The sequence below is a fragment of the Belonocnema kinseyi genome, chromosome 1, assembly GCF_010883055.1.
Source record: "Belonocnema kinseyi isolate 2016_QV_RU_SX_M_011 chromosome 1, B_treatae_v1, whole genome shotgun sequence".
NCBI lineage: Eukaryota > Metazoa > Arthropoda > Insecta > Hymenoptera > Cynipidae > Belonocnema > Belonocnema kinseyi.
In genome coordinates this window covers 158,410,126-158,434,280 of record NC_046657.1, presented here as the reverse complement: position 1 = coordinate 158,434,280, position 24,155 = coordinate 158,410,126, and the positions used below count along the sequence as shown (strand labels likewise).

General features: G+C 31.9%; 2 protein-coding genes across 2 annotated transcripts in view; both read left to right on the top strand.

Moving 5' to 3' along the window:
- The window catches only part of LOC117167253 (ester hydrolase C11orf54 homolog), a 114,911-nt gene that overhangs the window by 55,816 nt on the left and 34,940 nt on the right, over positions 1-24,155 (top strand). The window lies entirely within an intron of this gene.
- Positions 2,028-24,155, top strand: part of LOC117167244 (ester hydrolase C11orf54 homolog) — a 164,438-nt gene continuing 142,310 nt past the window's right edge. The window contains exons 1-4 of the mRNA XM_033352046.1: positions 2,028-2,108; positions 5,654-5,752; positions 10,909-11,081; positions 13,186-13,450. Coding sequence (XP_033207937.1) covers positions 2,054-2,108; positions 5,654-5,752; positions 10,909-11,081; positions 13,186-13,450 — 592 coding nt within the window. The 5' untranslated portion in view covers positions 2,028-2,053. The remainder of the gene's footprint in view (positions 2,109-5,653; positions 5,753-10,908; positions 11,082-13,185; positions 13,451-24,155) is intronic.

The window sequence follows — 24,155 nt, the reverse complement described above, 5'->3', positions numbered from 1 at the left end:
TTAAATTCATTTACCCAGTTATAAACCGTTGCTAAGGCAGGGGCAGATGTGCCATGAACTGAGTCCAATTCATTTTTTATCTCATATGGAGTTAAAGCCTTTGAATGAAAATGTTTGATTACCGCTCTGAACTCGTTTTTTTTTTTCTTAACGAACAATTTTTTTTTTCAATTGGTTATAAAAACACGTAAACTCAGAAGATCTGGACTGTGACTGCACCATATATCTAGTCGGGAGTGGTGCTGACTGAAAACAGATGATTTGGAGCGATTCGCGCGCCATATGTTGGTCATTCTAAGGACTTATTGAACTACCCTCGTAGTAAAGGGAGAGGGAAAACAAAAGTAAGGGGAACCTGGGAAAAATAGAAAAAGGATGAAGGGAACGGGGAAACTTTAAAAAGGGAAAGGTTGAAAGGGTATTGAAAAATTAGAAAGGGGAAAGATAAACGGAAAATGGAAATAGGGAAAAGAGGAAAACAAAATGAGAACCTAGAAAGGGTGAAAAAGGAACGAAAAAGGGGGAAATGGGAAAAGGGAAAAATGAAAAGGGAAAAGGAAAAGTAAGAGAAAGAATAAGATTAAAGGAAACGGGGCAATGAAAAAGGGGAAAGGCGAAAGGGTAAAAGGGAATGGGGAAACGGTACAGGGGAATATCTAAAGGAACAGGGGAGGGGGAAATGAGACAACGTAGAAATAGAAAGGGGAAAATAAAAAGGGAGAATTATGAAAAAGAGAACAAGGTTGAAGGGAAAAGGGAAGCGATAAAATGAGAGAAAATAACAGTAAAAGGGAATAAAGGAAAGGAAAAGAAAAGTAAACAACGAAAAACTGGAACGTGTTAAAAGATAAAGTGGAAAGTAGAAATGAAAAGGCGGAAATGGGAAAAGCGAAAAATAAAAAGGGAGAATAGGAAAAAGAAAAAGGGGCAAGAAAACGTGGAAATAAAAAAAGGGAAATAGGGAAAACTGTAAAAGGAAATAGAGAAAAGGGTGAAAAAGCTAAAGTGAAAAGGTGGCATGAAAACGGTAAAGGGGATTAGGAAATTATAAAGGAAAGTGCAAAGGTCAAACGAGAAAGTGGGAAAGGGAAAGGGATGTAGAAATGGGAAAGGGTGAAGAGGGGGGGGGGAGTGAAACAGCTGAAAAGGAGCAATATAAAGGGTAAAGTTGCATGAGAAAGGGAAAAGAAAAAGGGTAAAGGAGAGTAAAAAGGGGGGAGAAAAATGGAAAAGGGAGAGATACAGAGAGATTTCTGGATCCAGACCCTGTCTGGTCGTGTACTCCAAACTACCTTTAGCTGCCTCACATACTTGTTTTCAATGAGGGTAAAACAAAAAGAATAGTATGTATCAAGATTGTGTGACTTTCGCACTCGATTAGCTCGGGCCGCAAGTATATACTCATAAAAATAGCCTCCCTCACGCCCTTGACAGACAATGTACTATTATATCTTACAGCTTTGGTAAAATTAAAGTTATTATCAAAGTTATGCTTTCAAATCTGTAAATAAATAATGGCTCGTTATCCAAACAAATATCACAATAGTAAAAAGTTCGACTTTGTGTATACTGAAGGATTAGAGTTTATGAACAATGAAAAATGTTATCATTGGTAGGTATAGGTTTTGAAAAAGTTTAACGGAAAGTTACCACACTAGTTGACCTGTCTGGTAATCCCTTGAAATTGTCAGTCGAAGTGACCAAAAATTAAACAATTATAATATTTTTTTCAACATGTGACTAAAGCTTCATCTAATTACTTTCTGAAATGTTTGTTCTTTTTAGTCAAATTTATAAATACTTATTGCATAAATCGTTTATCAAGAGTTTCTGAAAGTTCCTAGAGAATTTTCTATACATTTTCACGCAAGTTCCATCGTTTGTATCACAACGAATTCTATTAAAACCTTGTCAAAGGTAAATTATTACGAAATATAAAATTCACAATGCTTTTATCTTTTAAAAAACTGTGTAATATTAAGAATAATTATTATTATATATTGTTTTCCTGATTTATAATTAGAGTTCTACGGATGTTTCGAGCAAAGTTGAGATGAACATCACACGCGTACCCTTATACGTCCCTGAGTTAGAGGAGCTTAAAGCTGGTAAGTACAGATGACAACATTAAGTTCTGATAATCGTGTTTCTATATACAGGTTGTTATAATAGTGTAACCTACCTTTTAACTTGACATGTTCGCACTTTTTCCCTAATCCAGCTATACAACTGCATACGACATCTTTTACGATACCTTAGGAGCACATGTGTGATCCTCTTATTTCATCAAGTTTATCCCTTAAACGTGAAGTTTGCATACAAAATGCAATTTCTTTAACAGAAGTTTTATCTTCATCGTCTTCACTGGAAAATATGATATGCCTATTATTCAAAACTCTTTCTGTGTAGATTCCGTGAACTGACCAATGTCAGCGATACTTCGTTTCATTTTTCATTTAAAATTCCTATAAAAGTTTTTGTGACGTCACAATTTGGAACCGAATACTGACATATTGTAGGTAGTATTTGGTACACTTCAGTTTCTAGACCATTTTTAAACAAAATAATATTGTAGCAAAACCAAACAAAGTAACATTTGTATCTAAGAGAATCGAAAGAAAAATTGACAAACTTCATGATTCTAATAACTATTTCTCAAAATACATGTTCCGTATGTAGTTTTTTTTACACGTTTGCGTCACAAATATCACAAAACATGTATGCTCAGATTTCGATAAAATTTACTTTAAAATGAAGTTTAGAATTTTCAATTGATAAATCTAAATGTGCTTAATGGATATGTCAGAAGATTTTCAAATGTTTAATAGAATTATTATTTAATTGCAAGACTTTAGAAATCTTGATTGAGAACCCTCGTCTGGATCAACTTCAGAGTTCTTCAAGCTTTTTTTAGATACATTTCATTAGTTTACGAATTTAGGTTTCTTGAGTTTCGCCATTCTCTAATTATTTTTACTATTATCTGCGAATATCCTGAAATGTTCATTATGCTCATTTAGAGTATTTCGTAATTTAAATTTAAAATTCACAAAAACTATTGAAACGGCATGAATTCTTAAGAAATTGTTACCAGAATCGTAAATCTTTTCAAATTACAGTGGGTTTTTTTTTATGTAATAAAATTAACCCTAGAAGTCCATACTGTTCCGTCGTCACACACCGGAAGAAAGAGAGAGAGAATGAGAATGGATCGGATATGTGAAAAAAGAGCATCGACTCAACTCGTGGAGCGGGTCGTTCGATTCAGTATTCTTACGAACTCGGTTACGCATAGAGCTCTACCGCGACCAAATCGCCGCCTTGGCAACGCCTCCGCCCCAGGTCTTAATTCGTATTCCACCAATTCATACAATTCATTCGCCGCGAGCACGCGGTGCTATCCAAATTCACTGTTTTCTATGTTACAGTTTCTCTTTGTTAAATTTTATATTGTATGATAATTTAAATAAATCTGGGGTTCTTTTTTGTGTCGTAATAGGCTTTTTCCCATAATAAGTGCTTTTTCATTTCAAATCCACAAAACTTTCATATGAAAACCGAGAGTTTTAGGGCAGGGTTTTTTAATATTCTTTTGAATTTCGCGATCAGAAAGTTAAACACGTTGCCGAGCCACCGACGGGAAGGCAATTCAAAAAAATTCACACACGGTGAGCCATTGGACCCCAGCGCTTTTTTATTTAAGTGTCCCTTTTAGAGAAAGGTCGATATCGATATTTCGAACGAATGTAAATTGGGTTTAGGTATCTGAGGACAGGTCAAGTAGATTGGCGTTGTCAGGCAGTCCTCAGATGCGAAACAAGGTCAACGCGAAACGTTATTGGAGGCTATTGAATCACAGTGTGGACTCAGTATAACATTTACATACGGAAATCAAAATTTTGTTTTAAATTACTTTTTATTTCTTTTTGTGAAAAATAATGTGTAGAAAGAAAATTTTCAATGAAATATTGCATTAAAATAGTATATTATTATTCTATGTGAATAGAGTATTTCGATTCATATCACTAATCGAAATAGGACTTGCGAAAACCGGTACACATCAGTGAATTCATTTCGAACAATGCTAAAGGAACACTCGCTCACGATCGTAGGAAATATGCGGAAGAATAAACGCGAAATTCTGAAATCCTTTAAGAAAGGGGCAGAAGTAAAAACGTCGCGCTTTGTATATGATCCGAACATGACACTGGTTTCCTACATCGCGAAGAACGAGATAATTCTTCTTTTATCATCTTGCATTTTAGATGGGTCCTTCAACAGAGAAATAGGAAAACCTGAAATAGTAATTTTGTTCAGTTCTACTAAAGCCGGTACTGATTCATCCGATCAGCTCTGCCATGAGTATTTTGTGGTAATGAAAACTAAGCGATGGCCTATGAGGATTTTCTTGACAATGGTGAATTAAGCTGCAATTAACGCAATGATTTTATACGTGTGCAGCGTGAATTAACCAAAATTAAACTGCCGGACTTTCCTGGAAAACTTATCGCTGATACTACTCACATTAGTTCTCCAAGAATGGCTCACAAAGGTTACACTGCGGAAATCGCTAAAGAAATTCATAGCTGCCATTTTACACATTGACCATGTTCTAAAAGTCGTCCACGTACATCGGCAAGAACGAAAAAAGAGATGTGAACTGTGCTCGTGAGAAAGCGACCGAAGAAGTCGTGCTTCTTGTCAGCGTGCGATGACTAATAGTCACCGGTCGGGTCACTGCACTGTCTGTACATCTGCACACGAATAACATTTATAAATTAAAAAATGAAAAAAGCAATATATACTATTTCTTTTCACCTTTTCGAACATTTGCAACAATTGTTTTGTATGTTTAGAACACATAAAATAAAAATAAGGTTTTTTTATTTTTAAAGATTATGACTATCACTGTTGACAAAAATAATTTTGTGGGACGTAGGGCACACCATAAACTTGATAGGGACCACCAGACCCTAGTGTGACTCGATGAGTGCTCAAATATGTGTTGACTTTTTGGATTGAATTGTAGAATGGCCTACACCAAGGTGTATCAAGTACAACCTCCTATATCTGTGTTTGTGTGTTGTGTGTATATATGAGGAAAACGTTTTAAGCAGTACAGGGGAACATTATAACAGAATCAAAAAAATCATTACGTTTCAAATACTTTATTTATATATCTCTACATCTCCATTTCATATCGCTTTACGTTGAGTTTACATTCAGAGAAATTTTTGTTTGAATAAAACAAATATTTTTTCTGATTCAAACAAGACTTATTTGGTTTAAACACACTATTGTTTAACTCAAAAAATGTTTATCAGTATCAAGAAAATTTCGTCCTTGATACATGGCGAAAAATATGTTTGATTCAAACAAACATTTTCCTGAGTGTAAGCGTTGTATAGCGCCACGTCGCATGATGCCTGTTTGCAGCTCTCCGTCGCATTTAATCGATTTGTACCTTCAGGTTCTATGCTTATACATAGAACTCGGAGCTACACAGTGACCAAACGCGACAGAAAGCTGCAGACCGACCAAAGACAATGCGACGCTGAACGTCCTCTAGATGCAGCTTGAAACGGTAAGAAATGGAGGAGTCGTTCTCTTAGCATCAGGTAAATATCTCCAATAAATACATTTTTTATTTCAGTTCTAGAGGAGGAGCTGGCTAAAAACTTTGCTGAAGTTTCAGTTGAGGTCGTTGACTGTCCAGACTTGACGAAACCACCCTTTACTTTGGGAGCTTCTGGTAACTTTTTAATTACAATCTCTTAATGTATTATTTACATTCGCTTCCCTTCCATGCCCCTTTAAAGTTCTTCTTCTCCCTTTTCAATCTATCTAGGTAACATCGTGATCTGATAGTTTTTTCATAATCAGGAAATGAAGCTGATACAAAATATCATTAGTGATATTTACCTCACGTCCCATTCAAAAAGTTCTCTCAATAATCTCAATAATCTCAGTCATCCGACACGTCTCTCCGTCGGCGCTGGTCTAGTGGTAGCCTTTTTTGCGACTATGCTGCGGTGGTGTTTGAACCTTTTGGCTGGACATTTCTTTACATAATAAATAAATTCGAATTAGTACTTTTATTTATTTTAAATCATTAATAATAAATTGATTATCCATAATTATTAATAACTATTTATTAATATTTATGATCATGTATATCATATATTATATTATAATACATGATATCAGTAATTCACATGTATCTTTGATTAATTGTTTTAACGATCTTTATGAAATATTATATAAAATTAGTATGTGAGAGAAGTTGTAGGCTCCAGAAGCTACTATCATGGATCCTTAAAACAACAAATCCCGTTGCCACTGGAACGCGTACGTCATCCACACCGTTTTCTTCTATCCAAGGATGTAAGCAAGACCCTGAAATTTACGCAAGATAATTCGAAAAAAACTGTTCCGGGATTTTGTTGAGTTGGCTAAGAACTGAACCTTTCATACCTCTAAGGTATCCCATTATGACAACCACAATATGGACTTTGTAGCCTTGATACAGCCTGCTCAGCTCGGAAAGAAGAACCTAATATTTCGCCCATTTTCTCCTTCCTTTGCCGCTGGTAATACTATCGGCTGGTACCGAGAATTCAATGACGTAAATTATCTTGGTCTTTAAATCTTGGAGAACAATATCAGGCTTCGTAGCAACGATACTTTGAGTGATGAAAAACGAGAAATTATAGTAGATCTTACACTGATCATTCTCTACAACGAACTCCAGTTCCCCTTGGGCGCATGGAAAGGTGGTCATTAGATCAACACGATAGAAATTCCGATGATAATAATATAATACTTTTAGAGTCGCATTGTGTCTCTTTATGTACCCAAAGCGTGCATACTTTAGGCATCCACTGAGAACATGTCCAATTGTTTCTGGCTCTTTCTTACACGCTCAGAAGTAGGTATAGTCTACAGGTACATTCATTAGGCGCTTACAATAAACTTATTTGTCTCTAATGCCGTCTTTACAGACAAAAAAAAACTCCCTCGGTCTCCGATCTCAATAGAACAGATTTGAGAAACATGTTGGACAGACCCATTGATAGCGTTTCTCTACGTATAATGCCGTAAAATTGATCAAGAAGAGGCCTGTTAGCACGTTCCTTTAGTAAAAGCAAATTTTCTACTTCCTGTACACGACATTTAAGCACCAAATATGTTAATGGTGCTAGGCCATGTGTAGTGTCACTGGAATCAAATGTGAGGCCAAGCTCCTTTGCTGCCCTATCTGCGGCTCGGTAGAGAAACGCCATAACGTTGCTTCAACTCATTAAAGTTCCATTTTACTTCACCTTACGTGTAAAGTAATATAGGAATGACCAAACAATTAGTTGCCTGGATCTTATTTTTCCTAGATAATTCGGGAGCCCACATTTTTCAGAGAATTTTGCGATAACTTTTTTCAAGGGCCGTTTTAAACATACGCGTTAATGTATTTTCTAGCCTTCCTCAGTGTAAATGGACGCAGGCCATCTATTTAAGGTCATCTATGTATAAAAGGTGGCTGACCTTAAATTCTCCTCTGTTTGTCGGGCCATATAGGTATCCAGAGCTCCTACCGCGGAGCATAATAGATAGAGGCAAGAGGGAGATGCAGAAAAGTATCGGGCTTAAAGAGTCTCCTCGGAAGTAACCCCCCCATCCCTCTCATACCGAATGCTTTCGGTAGTCAATCTAAACCATGGACAGATTGTATCGATTCCTGCTGGAATCATGGGTAATACACCTGTCTATTAACAGGTTCTCTCTGCAACCAGCCAGTCCTTTTTTACATCCGCGTTGTTCAACTTTTGCTTTTTTTATTTACACTTGATAAATCTCTGGTCCTAGGGATCAGTACCGTGCGTTCTTTAACTAACCACTGCGGGATGGGTTGTTCTCCTTTTAAGAAAGTAGTGAATATACGAGCTAGATGTTGGTGAATAAAAGTGTTCTTCTTACACCAAAAGTTGTTGATTTCATCTTGCCTTGGCGCTAAAAATTTCTTAGTTCTAGCGACAACTTTCTGGTTATTTCACTGAATCAATAAGTAACCTATCACTGATTGGCAGTGACCTATTTCTAGCTATTTGAATCACTGAAATTTTACTGAAAATCAGTGAAGTTTTAGCTCGACGGCGTTCAGAAGAAGTCGGTTGTCAGATCGACTTACAGAGGCAGTGTGCACATCACGAACTTGTCAATGCTTCGTAGTGTGAATGCTCGACGCTTGGCGAAAGATTTATTCATTTATTATTCATGAACAAGTGTCTAATAATGGCCCTCTTCGTCAAAGAAGGTGTAGATCTTCAAAATGTAAAGGTTCGTGCACTAGCTTTCGCAAATGATAAGGTGGTTATGGCAAATACAATCGAATACTTGCAAAGAATCTTAAACAAACTGAATAGAAGCATGAAGAGCATGGGCCTCAAAATTAATGCAAATGAAACAAAAACTATGGCTTTCAAATGAAAGAGTGAGAAAACGATATTAAACATTCTATTAAATGATGAGAGAATTATACAAGTTGATAAGTTCGTATACCTTGGTAGCTTATTCTTTAAGGTCACAAGACAGATGAGGAGTAAGATAGGCGCATTTAAGAGTGTGAGAAGGTTATCGGTTGAGCAGAACTCATTATCAGAAGTAAAAATTCATCAAATAACGCTAAAATGGCAACACATAATTCTATATTTGTACAGCACTGTGCTATACGGTAGCGAGACATGGATCTATCAAGAAAAAGATTAGAGTAAAATTAACTCGATTGACATGAGATTCCTGCGCATAATATGCGGGAAAACTCTGATGTACAAAATGAGTAACGGGATAAATTTCAAATGGATGAATAAGAATCTAGTTATAAGAGATATAAAGACCTTGGATACTAATGGATCCAAGTGGGGGACCTCTCATAACGACTTTGTGGGGCTCTTCACTTGGGATGATTGCTAGAGAGATTTATCAGTAATCTGGGTTGGAGCAGTGTTGCGGAGCAAATGTGTTACGCCTAACCCGAAAGGGAAATGGGTCAATGGTGAAATAATAATAATATAATAAAACTCGAGCAAGTGAAGATAATTAGGACTTACTGTATTGGACTGAAATATCCTATCTATAAAGGCTGTCCCACCATCTATTAAACCCCTTGTACAATGTAACAGTGTACAACTAAATAAAGAAAAAAGTCATTTAGAAAAAAATTGCGTGAAGCTTAGTTTAGGAACATTAAAGCTTGAGAGTTGGGCTTAATTAACGACTGAGAAGCGAGCTTTAGCGGCCACGTGTACGCGTTTCGAACGTTGCGATGGCGTTTGATTCTTCGCGACACACTTCACATCAAGTTTTCGGCACTACCCGTCGAGTGGCCGTCCTTCCACGATTTATGTATTTCATGACGCAAAGTTCAAATCACACACATTTGTATAACTTTTGAATTCTTCTTTCTAACATTTATTAACAGGTTTTGACAATTGAAAAAACTGATCTCTAATAATTTCTGTTACATAAAATGTAACAAAATTAACAAAAACATGAAAATTCGTGAAACCGAGCAAACTTGCTTTGTTAAAAATTTGGAAGCAAGCCTAACATCAGATAACACCTTTACCAACAAATAATTACTTTATTCGGTTTCTTACGTAATTTGTGTTACCTGAATTTTAACAAATCTAGAAAAAACCTTAACACACGCAAACCAGGAAGACTTTCTTTCTTAAGACTTTGTTACTCAAATTTTAATAACCAAAATTATTTTCTAATATCAAAAGATGTCCTTTTTGATTCCTCTCCGAATTTTTGTTAAAGAAGTTCTAGCAAAGTTTAAAAAACGTGAAAATTCGTGAAATCCAGAAAACTGCTTTTCTAGTAATTTGTAAGGAAGCAGCATATTAAGTTTTTCCTAACAAAAAAGTTACTTTTCCGGTTCATCACTTAAATTTAAATAACAAAACTGATTTTCTAGCAACAAATTCACCCTCTTCAAATCCTCTCGGAATTTATGTTACACAGATTGTATCTTAAGTAGCAATAACCTAAACATTCGTGAATCCCAGCAAACTTTGACAAATTTATAAGCAAGCCTAAAATAAAAATTGTACTAATAAAAATGTTTTTCTTATCAGTGACACTTAAAACTTCTGTTTAATAACGTGTAACAAAAAGTGAAAATTCGAGAATCCACAAAAATTTATTTATTGCAATTTTGCTTAAAGGATTAAAATAGTAAAACACCTTTCATAACAACAAAAGTAAATAATTTGAAATGTCCTTAAAAGTTCATAAATTAGTTATTAACATTTGATTACGTTGAAAGAATTAAGTTGCTACGTCAAAAATTGGTCCACTTTTGCATTTATTAGTTATTTTTGTTTTCGTCGGCATCGCACAACAATCTTTTTACTTCCTGAACTCCTCTGGGAAACAAATAGCTAGATTGACCCAAACATTTAGTTAGGCTAACCAGAATATTTTATTTCTAAATGATTAGAAAACTGTTTGGTAAAAAATTCTGACTCGCGAGAAATTCTTGGTACATTTGGTAGGAAAACTTGTAAAAATATTACAAGAAAATGATCAATCAGAATTTCCAATATTTTATACAAGAACAAATAGTAAGGACATATTTAAAAATCTTTTCTAGTTAAAATATCAGAATTCGGGGGTTTTTAAAAAGATTCTTCTTGAGTGTTTCGAGTTTTAAAATGTAGGGTGTTCAAAATGTTTCTTAGTGCTTTTTATTTCATTTAAAGCAATTCTAACTTGGTATTTTACTCCTTATTGGCATAAGTGGCACCAGAAAAATAGTGGTAAGGTAGGAGTCGAGTAAGCATATTATTATCCTAAAATCTAAATTTTCAAATTGAAAAATATAAATAAAAACATCTCTGTTTTTTCAAGGGCTTGGAGGAAATCCAGAAATACTAGACATCGGAGGACCATCTGTGTCTGTAGATGGTGCTTCCGAATCGTATACTCTAAATGATATTGTGTCTCGTAGCAGTGGTCGCACGGAAGGATTTATGATTGGAGCTGCTCAGGGACCTGAAGATTATTATCTTGGATTATGCGAAGTATGTCAAATTGAATCATGAATATGTGAAATGCTAAATTATGCAATTTTTCTAAATAATGCTAATAAATAATGTTCTGAACTTGAAAGCCTCGGAGAATAAATCATTTTTAAAGTACAATTGGTTAAAAGTTTAAAAAGTGCAAGTGAAAATACTATACACTATTCCCCGAAAGATAACCTACTGGTGCACCAACTTCCGTCCTCTTTGCGCAGCTATGGAAGGCTTGCTTTGGCTTTGGACCACCCTTTCTTAAATATATTCATTCGCACGCTCCCTGAACGTGATTCAAAATTGAGCGCCTGCTCCGAATTGAAAACTTTAATCAAGGCAACTCCTTCTTTGGCAGTATCTCCGCCAAAATACGTAAAGATGCGCGTCTATAGATTATGCTATCGAGGAATAGGGTAGGAAAATGAGGCTTTTCAAACAAGAATATTGTATTTTTGAATTTACAGCTATAATTTATCCTAAAATCATTGATGATACGGTATCAATTGAAAAACGGCCTGTTTTGGAATTTTATTTAAAAAAGAAAAAAAAACTTTTCGAGCTTGTAATTCTGTCGCGCCATGCCACCACCTAGATGTGACATCATATGCTTACAATATTTTCTCAACAAGCTGGAGCAAAAATATTTATGTTTAATAAAGAAATGTAAAATATACTTTATCTCGTAGGACACGTATTTAATGCAGTCCCTGATAAATGGGACCTAATTTTAATACCGTTTGCATGATACCACAAGAAAAGTTTATATGTTTCAATATAGGATGCCAACTTTCGATGTTCCATTCATAAATTTTTTTTGAAAAATACATTTTTTAAATTTTTAATCTTGTAAACTAAAAAATTAATCAAAAATAAGTTCTCAATTTTCAATGACAATAAACGAAATGCACTGGAATATTTATTTAAATTTTGGTATCAGTACTGAAAGCAATGTGAAAAATGGAGTACTTTGCGAAAACATCATATAACATAATTGTGTGCACTTTTTGTCAATTATACGGACTGGTTCTAACGTATTTAGCCATACTAATACTCCATCAAATCAATTATTTTTACATTAAAACGTTGATGATTCATTATTTTTATTGATCTTAATTTAACTGGCACATGTATTTTCTTCGCCTTTTAAAAGTACATGAAGTCACACTAGGCGTTTATTATGGCAGAGTAAAAATAACCATTTTAGTCAGGTAATGTCTTCTGTTTCCTTTTTTAATTTAAAAAGTCAAAATATCGACAATTCCAAAAAATGTCCTATTGCGATACTATATTCCTGCTATTACGATATTTTCGTGAAAATAAACTAATGAAATCACTCTATATACATATTTACTCGCCTCCCCCCCCCCCCTGTGAGTTGAGGGTTAATTTGTTTGAGGATTGTTTTATGTGATATCCCGTCTTTGTAACGAACAGCTACTGAAGAAATCAGGGAAGAACTTTTTACACGTATTGGGGGGGGGGGGGTGCAAACACATTTTTATTGCAGAAATGGGCGCGCAGATTTTTGCACGGTTTGATAGAGCGATCAAATAACACCATCTTTTTTTTGCGTCTAAAAGCTTAGTTTTAGCAAGTCGTCAAAATCGCTAAAAAAACATGTAAAATTAACAAGATTTGAACGCCTACATTTTTTTTTTAAACCAAAATAACAACATGTTTCTTCGATTCAAGCTGTAAAATTTGCAGTTTCGACATATTCAACTTTTTTCAAAATGTATGCATAGGACTCAAATAAAAAAAAAAACATATCTTTTGACCATTTTCAAAAAAAATTATAAATTGAGCACACATTTTTTTTATTCATAATTTTTGATTATTAGTTTGTAGCAAAACTGTACACAGAAAACATTTTCCATAGCTTTTGAAGCAATAGGGACATTTTTTGGAATTTTCATTTAAAAAAAGAGAACGGAAGATATTAATCGATTAAAATTTTTTTTTTTACTTTTTTCGGATGCCACCCCAAAATTTTTTTTTGCTCAGTTTTACAATCTTCATTTAAAAGTGTAAATTTTCTGAAGATATTTTATTACCTTTTAATTAATTATTTAAAACTTTTGAACATTAAAATAAATTTTATATTTTGCAGATTGTTATGAACGTTGTTTTAAATTCTCCTGCGTCCTACCCAGGATCGTTTGCTGCGCTTTCAAATGCTGACAATGACGACTATTATATGGAAAGATTACCCGGAAACGACACGGGAATAACTTATGTAGGAAATGTGCTTCTTAGTGAAGGCGAGCCCGTAAAAGTTGTACAAGTTCATGTAAAAAAACGCATCGGCAATATATCGGCTTTTCCAGATAACATACAGCAGATTCTAGCGGAACAATACGAAGGCAAAGTTGTTGGTGAGTTACAATATGTCCAGAGAATATTGTCATTTTTACCTTAAATATTTCAGTTTGGAAAACAAAATTTTATTTTATTTTGAAATTGTACTTTTCGCGAAAATGATGTAAACTAACTTGCTAATGAGAAGTGACACATCTCTCTCTCTCTCTAATTTGAAAATTATTCAATCTTATTATGATTACCACCTGTTACATATGTGACGTGCGCCGAAGAAACGGGGCTCACTCGGAGAAGTGAGATTTTTCAGAGGAAGCGGTCGTAGTCGACTTAACAGATGCGACTTTTAAGAAAGAGGGAAGACACATGAAATCTTCCTTCTTCCCTCACGGCTACATTCTCACGCAAATAGCGCTGTCGTATCGGTGACTCACAGACGGGGTGCATATGAGACACGGAAATTCACTGTTACAAAAATTCGCACAACGTCACACCGAAGTGCGAAGTTGTAATGATACTGTGCGATGTTTTGGTGAGAAAAAGCATTTTTCCTTTAAAATACAATTCTCCGGTATCAAGTTGGTAAATTTACGAACTCTCAACTTCCCAGTGTTGAAAATACTAACGAATTACACCGAGGGGATGCGAAAGTTTTAAATTAAACTTAAAATTTTACTAGACAGTGTAAAATTAAACACTAAGGCTGAGCGAGAATAGCACACCTCTCACACAAATATCGAACAGTATTTTATACCACAAAAGGTGAAAAAATTATGTGAAAGTTGAGATTTTGAAATTAGACTGGTATAAACATACAATCGACACTATTCCGTGCGAAAACCAACACCGATAAGTTGCTCTGTGCTCGCACGTACAGTTAACTTGTGTAGGCTTGTGCGCGTCGACCAAGGTCACATCTTCCCATTTCATATTTCATTTTTGCATTGTTTGGTATATTTTGTGTTTGCCGGTCTATGGGTAGCTAAGGGAGTTTTTCTTTTGGCATGTCGGTGTCAAATTAGTTTAATTTTCAACCTAAGAAATTACTTTTAAAAATACATTTCTTAACTGAAAATTATAGTTTATACTTAGGTTTACAGGTCAAAAAATTAATTTTTAACCTCAAAAAAATGCAAAGTTTAAACCAACTAAATGAATTTTTAAATAAAGCAAATGAAATTTCAAAGAAGAAGAATAATTTGCTACTAAAGAAGTTAGAAGATAAATTTACAATTAAAAATATAATTTTTAAAGGAAAAAATCTGAACAAAATTGTTGAATTTTCATCTTTAGAACCGAATTTTAAAATGACACAATTAGCATTAAATGAAAAATGGACTAGTTGAATTTTCAGATAAAAAATTGAATTTGCAACAAAAGAAATGAATTTTTAAGTAAAAAACGTGATCTTTTAACAATAAATGGAAAAATTAAATTCGCATTTAAAAAATTAATTATGAATAAGAAAAGAATTAAATCTATAGCAAAATAGTCCAATTTTCAACCAAAGAAATGTATTTTTGTACAAAAAGACTTCTTCCAAAAAAGACAGAATTGCAAGAAAACACATGAATTTTCAACCACATAGTTGAATTTAAACTAAAAAATAATGTTTCAAGGAGAAATTGAATAGTTACATTTTCAGTTAAAAATAATTATCAACACCAAAAAATCAAAGTTTCCAAAAACCATTTAAATTTTCAAGCAGAAAATCGAATTTGCAAACAAATAATTTCCTACAGAAAACAGAAGTTTGAACTTTTATATATAAATTTTAAAACAACAATAAGTAACGTATTTTTAACAAAATAGATAAATTTTCTACGAAAAACGTTTACATTATTATTTAAGAAATAAATTAACAACGAAAATTTTTTAGTCAAAATAGTTTAATTCTCAAAAAAAAAAACATGAACTTTCAACCATTTTAAAAGAAAAGAAGTTTTATCAAAAAATGTTTAAAAATTATGATGAATTATGATTATTATTTTTTACTGAGAATGGTCAATTTTCATTATGAGAAACTATTTTTTCAATTAGAAAAAATCGAATTTTCAACAAAACCGTTAAATTTTCGACAAAAAAATCAATTCTCAAACGAGAACATTTATTTCCATTTAAAAAAAAAAGTGAATTTACAACTAAAGAAATCATATAAAAATACTTGAACAAAATCGTTAAATTTTTAGCTTTAAAAATGAATATTAAAACTAAGAAATAAGTATTTAACCAAAAATACAAAAGTTAGATTATTAACTGAAAAATATTTTGAATAAAAAAATCAAGTTTACATAACAATAGTTAACATTTTAAATATATAGTTGGATTTTCAGTTAGAAAAGATACATTTTTTACCAGAAATGGAATGGAATGAATTCTGAAAGAAAATTGAAAAAGGAACATATTTCTTCATTATTTCTTTAAAATTTTAACAGGGGTGTAAATGCGTGTGTAGAAAATGTTGCAATTTTGCCATGTTATATATAATTTTAGGACAAATAAAAAACCTAATTCTTGTCTAGACTTCTCGTGCAATTTTGTTTCATAATTTTCTTAAAAGTTTATGTTGGTTTAAAAAATGTGCTTTCCAATTCGAGAAAGGTTAGGAGATATTCAGAAATTTTGAAACGTTTCAAAAGTAACTAAAAGTTTTAACAATTTATTTAAAATCTTGTATAATTTCACTTTAAACCATTTTATACCAAAAGAAAAGAAGTTTTATCCAAAAATGCATTTTTCACAAAAGAAATTAATTTTGAATTAGAATGGGTGAATTTCTAACCAGAAGAATCATTTTCTTCCAAAAAATATTAATTTTTAACTGAGAAAATTCAATTTTTAAGCAAAAAGAAAACAACCAATTTTCAATAAAATATTTAAATTTTCAAATAAAAAAAAAATTTGAAACAAAAATGATACAGTTAAATTTTCAGTATAAGAAAATGATTTTTGAACTGAAAAAGCGAATTTTCAACGAAAATGTTCAATTATCACCCAAAAAATCAATTTTCAAACAAGAAAAATCATTTTCTATTAGAAAAGGATGTATTTTCAACTGAAAAAATAATTTTAGGAAAAATAAGGAACTGAATTCTTATTAAGCTTTCTTGCGTAATTCTTTTTAGGTTTATGTTAGTGTAAAATATGAGTTTTCAAATTTGAGTATGTTTAAGAGATATTCAGAAATTTTTAAACGATATAAAAATAATTTTTTAAGGTTTCACGAATAAGAAAAAACAATGTAGGTTCCTAGGAATAATTAAAATAATTTTTTATTTCAAAAAATTAATTTTAAGATATCATTTTAGAACATTTTAAACAGAATTTTAAAAATTTCAAGGCAATTTTTGTTTTATTTTACAGAATTAAAGGTTTATTCGTATGAAAATTTGTAACTATTTTTTATTTAAAAAATTTAATTCATAGGAAAGTTAAAAAGGTTTCTAAACATATCAAAGGATTTCAAAAAATCTGAAAAGAGGACTGTAGATGATTTCAAAGCACTCTTTTTATGCTATTTCATACTATAACCAAAATTTTGGAGAGTGCAAGAGAAAAAGCCGAAAAGTTATTAATTTGACCTCATATGCTTTCTTAATATATGAAAACTTTGCGAAACCTTTAATGTCTTAAAATACTTATCTCAATTTTACAAAATGTAGCTTTTACAATTTGATTTTCATTGTAAAATAATTGTAATATAAATAATTGTAAAATAAATTTAACAAATTTTATTTTATAAGGAAATATCTCGTGATTTTAAAAAGAGAAAACAATTCTAAAAGTACCTTTTTGTATCGTATCTTAATAAGTAAGGAACATACTTTTAGAATATTTTTCCTTGATTCTGCCATAGGGTCAAACATGGTACAAAAAACCGTCGTTAAATTTCATATAACAACTGTACTCTGTATGTATTAATTTTAACAATGAAAAATAATAATAATTTTATAAATGTGCCTACATCAGATTTGCCTACATATTTGGCTTTAACCTTATGAATGCGATTCAGAAATATATATTTCTTCTATCGTCTTTCAGCACATGATTTTGCACTAAACATAAAGCAGATTAATATATACTTAAAAAATAATAATAAGAAAGGTCAGAAAACACATTTTTATAATAAAACTCCATTCCACACTTACCTCAGAGAAAAATGTTCACAACATTTTTATCAAATGATAAGTCTTTTGCACTTAAAGGGAAAAATGAAAATCTTTTATTAATTATGGATGTTTAATTGACATCATTACCCTTAGTATTCACACTTGAGAATTCAGATATCTCTTTTTCGCAAACATAAAGTATGAAAGTCCTTCGTTCATCGACTTTTATCATTATTTATACATTTTACATATGTATCTATTATATTTTATTAAAATTAAAAATAAAAATCTAAATTTGAAGTGTATTTTAGTACTGCAATTCTTAAAAGTTTCCAATTTTTAGAAATAATTTAACTAATTTTAGATGTATGTATATAAACTTTTTTTTTAATTGCATGGAACTTATGCTAAGTAAACAAATTATATCTTAAAGCATACAGGGATGTGTCTTATTTTTGAATTTTTTAACATTTATTTCATTACTTATTATTATTGAAAATAATTGAACCTCTTTCGATTAAAAGCGGGGATTCAGCCTGAGAGGAAATGTGCTGAAAGTAATTTTTTTAAAATCATTAGTGTTTTAATTTTAAAGACTGACAATTTTACACAATTTCCAGGCGCATTTATTTTCTTCTACAAGAATTTTTAGAATTTTCAGTTTTTTAAATAAGTTTAGCCTACGTTCTGACACTCTTCCAAAGTCTAAATTATTGTAGCATTTTATTAATTCTACTAAATATTTCTTGAATTTCTTCGATTATTTATATCTTTTTCAACTTTTTTATCATACCGAATTAAAAAATTTTGCTTTTAAAACCTTCTACACTCTTTTTCGAAATTTTAGGAAATCGTTTGGTGTGCTTAAAAGGCTTCCTTAATTTCCATTTAAAGTTCATTTTTCAATATAAAAAATCATAAAAAATTTTCACACGAATATTAGGAAAATAATTCTTTTTTTTTAATCTTGTCAGACCTTCTAATCTTCTAATCTTTAAAAATTACTCAAATTTTTACTGATTTTTTTAAATTCTGCAAAATGATGACAAATTGGCTTTAAAAATGTTGAGATACGTTGACAATTTTTTAAATCTTTTGTAATGTTTTGAAATGTTTTGAAATAATATTCTGAAATTAATTTTCCGAAATATAAAATTATCTTAATTATTGCTTGAAACCTAAAAGAATTTCTGTCATTTTCGTGAAACCTTACAAAATTCTTAAAAAATCATTGAAAGTTGTTATTATTTTTAAATCGTTTCAAAATATTTAAATTTCTCATAAACTTAATCAAATTTGAAAGTACATTTTTTAAACCATCACGTATTTAAAAAAATGTTGTAAGAAAATATGCATAAGAAGCCCTAATAAGAATTATTTTCCTTAATTCAAGATGTAAAAAATTGACATATAATCTCCTGAATTTTTCTAATGAATTTGGGAAAAAATAGTTTTATCTCCTTAGAATCTTTCAGAATTCCTCTAAACTCCCTAAGGTTTATTTTTTAAATATTTAAAAATGTAAATTCCTAACAGAGTTTAAGTTAAAAATTCAATCTGAATCTCTTCCTTTTTTCTAAATATTTCTTGAATTCACTCGATTCTATTTATTTTTATTTATTAATTTTACAAAATTGAAATATTTTGTTTTAAAATCTTCTATGCGCAACTTTTAAATGTTTTAAAATCCTTTGTATGTTTAGAAAGCTTTTCTAAGTTTCTCTTAATGTCCTTTTTTTTAAATAAGAAATTAACCAAATTTTCACACGAATCTTGAAAATATTCTGTTTTTAATCTTGCAAGACCTTCTAAGCCATCTAACCATTACAAATTATTCAAATTTTTTACTGATTTTCTTTTATATTCGGAAAACTTAAAAAGGTTGCCTTTAAATCTTCCTGATTCTTCGTTGAAAATTTTTGACGTCGTTTAAAATGTATTGAAATCTTTTTAAATAATCGCTTGAAATAAATTCTTCTAAATAACAAATTATATTAATTATTCGTAGAAGCCTAAAAGAATTTTTTTCTTTTCTGTGAAAACCTTACAAAATTAAAAAAAAATTTCAAAAGTTTTATTTATTTTCAAATCGTTTCACAATTCTCCAATATCTGTTAAACTTAAGCAAATTTGAAAGAACCCTGCAAAATTCTGTTTACTTAAAAACTCCTCCTAATAGCCAGTTAGCTACCGATAACGAATCGTGAAGTCGGGGGCTCGCGTTCTTGCTCGTGCAATTTCAGCTCGACACGAGGCTGGCCTACGCAACATGTAGCAGAGCCGACTCACCGACGACGGCACACCGGCTCTTTTATAAACACTTCACACCGTCCTCCGTAACGGAGCGATGCAAAAACTGTCAATGATCGCACTGGCTGAGATGAAAAAAGTACGCTCTCACGTTCGACACCGAACTTTGCACCTATATACTGAACATTTTTTGGGCGATCTGCTCGCCCACGCAGTAGAGCTGGAACACCAAATGCGTCGCGCGCTGCTCACCTGCAACTTGGTACACATCCTCTCTCATATTGGGTACGCTCTGTTCCCACATTGGAACAGTTGTAATCCCAACAGTATTGCTAGAGTAACGCTCCCTTTAGACGGAAGCACGGAATCCCCACGCCGAGCTTCGCGCGGAGTTATACAGTTATAGTTTATACTCTTGGGGCAATTTAATTCTCTTTTGTGGGACTGCTGCGTTCCCAACACACGGGAAAGGATCTGCTCGCACGTTTGGTACTGTAGCTTACTTAAAAGTGGTCTGGCCGCTACACCAATCGTCGTGGTGGCGCTGCATTGCAACTATGAAGACAGCTGCTTGTCAAAATTTTTGTCAGTGTAGAGATGTGGGATAACACACTTCAGTTGCAGAGTGAAAAACGTTCACTTATCGGTGTGATTCAGTGACTTTTTTCTGACAGAGTAGGGCTATTTGATCACAGAATTTTTTTTTATTTTATGACACCGCCAAGCTTTCATTCGCATAATGAGATTTTTGTTATTAAAGACAAATAGTTTTGAATTCATCATACCTATTTTTATGATCCAGATTTTGCATCATAGTTATTCTCGAATTTACTTCAATAACATCAGCTTAAAATACGTATTCATAATTTAAATATTTAGTTGCCAAGAATGTGATCATAGTAAAATAGACAATAATAACCAAATAAGTAATTTTACGTCAGCTTCAAATAAACAGAAACGTTTTTGCTTTAACAGAAGTACATTTCTAGTTGTATTAAATTCATAGAGACTTCCGGTATCATATTAATAAACGACATACCAGACAAACTAGTATTTTTTAAATTATTTCTGAGCTTTTAGATTTTCTAATCATCAAAGTTTTTAGAATAAATAACTACGAACAGTAAAGTCAAGATATCGAGGAAAAAAGAATACTTCAAAGCTTTGTCATCAGTAATGCTTATTTACAATAGGCTTGGGTGGTATATTCATGACGAAACAGGGGCAAGTGATGCAACATGTGTTAGAAACAGGAACCACGGAACCCGATTTTCTCTATTATAACATGTCTGCTCCTATAATCTCAATTGGAGCTATTGTATCAGCCGCAACGGTAAGATTTAGACCATTTGCGTCTCTGAAAAATGTTCATAATATCTTTGTTAAGTTACATACTTTTACATTTGAGGAGGTGAAAAGTAAAAGCTTACATGTCACGAAGTGGAGAAAATTTATTTAGGGTTATGTTTTGGATCCTTTCCATCAATTATATCGCTTGGCTTAGCCAAAATCAAGCTAATAATCACGTGATCGTCACGTCCGTCACATTTAGCTCTATTTTTACTATTCCAAGCGATATAATTGATGGGAAAGATTCAAACTATAATTCTAACTCAATTTCCCACATTTTCTGACTTGTGCGCCTTTGCTTAATGCCTCCTCATTTATTGAAATGTATGGCTTATAATTAAGTTATTACCATGCATCTCTTGCTCGATTTCTGACTTACCTAATTTTTCTCGCAAAAACTTCCGGTTTTGTCTCGTCAAGTTTTTCAATTTTTTCCTTTAAAGTGAAAGTAACATAGCTATAAAGTAACATGGCCGCTAAACGCCAACATTTATTTTAATTTATGACGTTCATTATAATCATCCTTTAACGCAACAGAAAAAAATGGTAAAATTAATTAATTTTAAAACAAAGACTTAAATTTCATGCAAAAAATATCAATTTGCAACAAAAAAGGGCAAAACAGATGAGTTTTCAATTAAAACTGTGGAATATTCAATTACAACAAGTTAAATCTTTAGTTAAAAAAGTTACTTCCCTCAAAAACAAAAAATATTTTAGAAAAATCCTGAGATTTTATAACAAAGTAATAAATTTCACACTAAAACTGTGAATCATTGATTGGAATACTTGAATTTTAAATCAGAAAGATGAATTCTCAACTAAGATGATGAATCTTTAACTGGAATAGTTCAATTTTTGACACAGGAACTAAATTTTCAACCAAAAACGTTAATTTCTACTAAATAATATGAGTCGTCAACTAAAAAAAAATCATTTTTCAACCAAAAATTAAATAAGAAAATTTTCGGTAAAAAATTAATTCGCACCTGAAGAAAAAGGATGTTTTTAATCGAATAACTTGCATTTCAACGAAAGAAAGAAATTTTCGATTGAAACGATAAATATTCAGCAAACAAAATTAATTTCCAACCAAAGGGTCCGACCGCGTAAAAAAGCGCCGGCTAATGTTGGATGTCAGCCGTGAAATATACATTAGGGTATATCACAAATGTAACTAAAAAATTAAGTACTGATGGAAAAAATTACTTTAAGTGATTTTAAGTGCGCATAAGAGAAATTAATTATTATAATGTGATTCAGGTTATGCAGATTTTCTTATAAATTATATACCATTTCAACGAAAATGCTTTTCATTTTCAAAATTGGAAGGGACATATATTGTCACATTAATTACGTGTATTATAGAATAGAGAACAACTTAAGTTCTACGGTGTAAAATTGAATCAAATGAGTTTTTAAACTTTTATTTAAAATGTGCAAAAGTAAATTTATTGTGAATTCAGATTCAGATTCAGATTGATCCATAATTCTCGTGTTATTTATGTAAATAACACGTTCGTTCCGCAACACTCCTCCGACCCAGGTTGCTGATCAATCTCTCTAGCAATGACCCCAAGTGAAGATACTCACAAGGTCGTTATGTAAGATTCACCACTTCGGTCCATTAGTGGCCAAGGTCTTTTGTTTCAGGCGACATTCACTCTACTGACACTCTTTTTATTAACTATTTGCCGCCATACGTTCTTGTTCTGACATACTTCTCTAGCTTCTTTCATGTCCATGCATTTTCTCATGCAGGCTTTCCTGTGTCTGTGACTTCTTATGTCTCTTCTAACTAGGGCCTCATTCACACATTCTAACCATTCTTTCCACGGTCTACCTCTGGGCACGCTGCCATTTACTTTACCTAGATAAACTTGTTTCGTTAGTCGTTCATTTGGCATTCTCTCAACATGCCCGAACCATCTTAACCGATTTCTTTCTCATGTGTCTACTAGCGTCTCTTCTGCACCACATTCTTTTAGAATTCTCTCGTTTCTTACTATGTCCATCAGAGTTTTCTCGCATATTATGCGCATGAATCTCATGTTAATTCCAAAATTTGAGACTGGAGATTTTTTTTCTTTTGCCGGATGAATAATTCGTAGCGATACAAATGAAAAATGAAGTATTTACAGAATATGTAAATCACGTTTTTCTTCTATAGCTCTAAAATTTAATTCAATTTTCAGATGGACAAAATAAGGATCTGATTTACATTTAACATAAATCCTGATTCTTTTAATTTTCTTCCTGAGTTATTCATAAGCGAAAATGAACAAAGCCTTCAATCTCGAATTGGAAAACGATGATATTCATACTTCAGTGTAAGCAGCTTTAAAAAGGCCTTCATTATAATATTTATTATTAAGAAGGCCAGTAAAGTTACTTTTGCTGTATAAAATCTGTCGAATACCTTTAACTGAATTCAATACAATTTTACATTATAGAATTGAGTTTTCCTATATTCTATGATGTACATAAACGTGACATTTTTACCATTGCATATCGTAAACTCAATTTTTAAATAAAATTTTAGTCATTTATTAAATTTTTATGTTTAATAAGTTAAGAAACATTAAGTATTGTTATAGTTTAGTTTCAACATCTTTAAGAAGTTGGACAGAACAGAAATCCGTGAAATCAAATGGAATGATACTTAGCCAATAAAAGAAGTGTGTAACTGAATCGAAATTTCTGAAAATATAAGAGTTTCTATTTACACCACAGGCTTCTTTTTGGGTGAATATGAGACAATTTTGTGTTAATTATAAATAAATTAAAATTTTAATTGATAAATATATAATGTTTTATAATATAATATATTAGTTTTTTATTTAGGGTAAGCATAAATAATTCAATAATTTTTTTAATGTACCTGCGTACCAGATTAATAATTTGTTATAAATCTCTTGTAGGATAAAAATTTACTACTGATGAGGTCTACCATTGTGCACCGAAACGTTTGGTTTAAGTAAACATTAATTGAATTATTTATTCTGACCCTAAAGCCAAAATGAACATTTAATATTATAAACGATTATTTTATCAA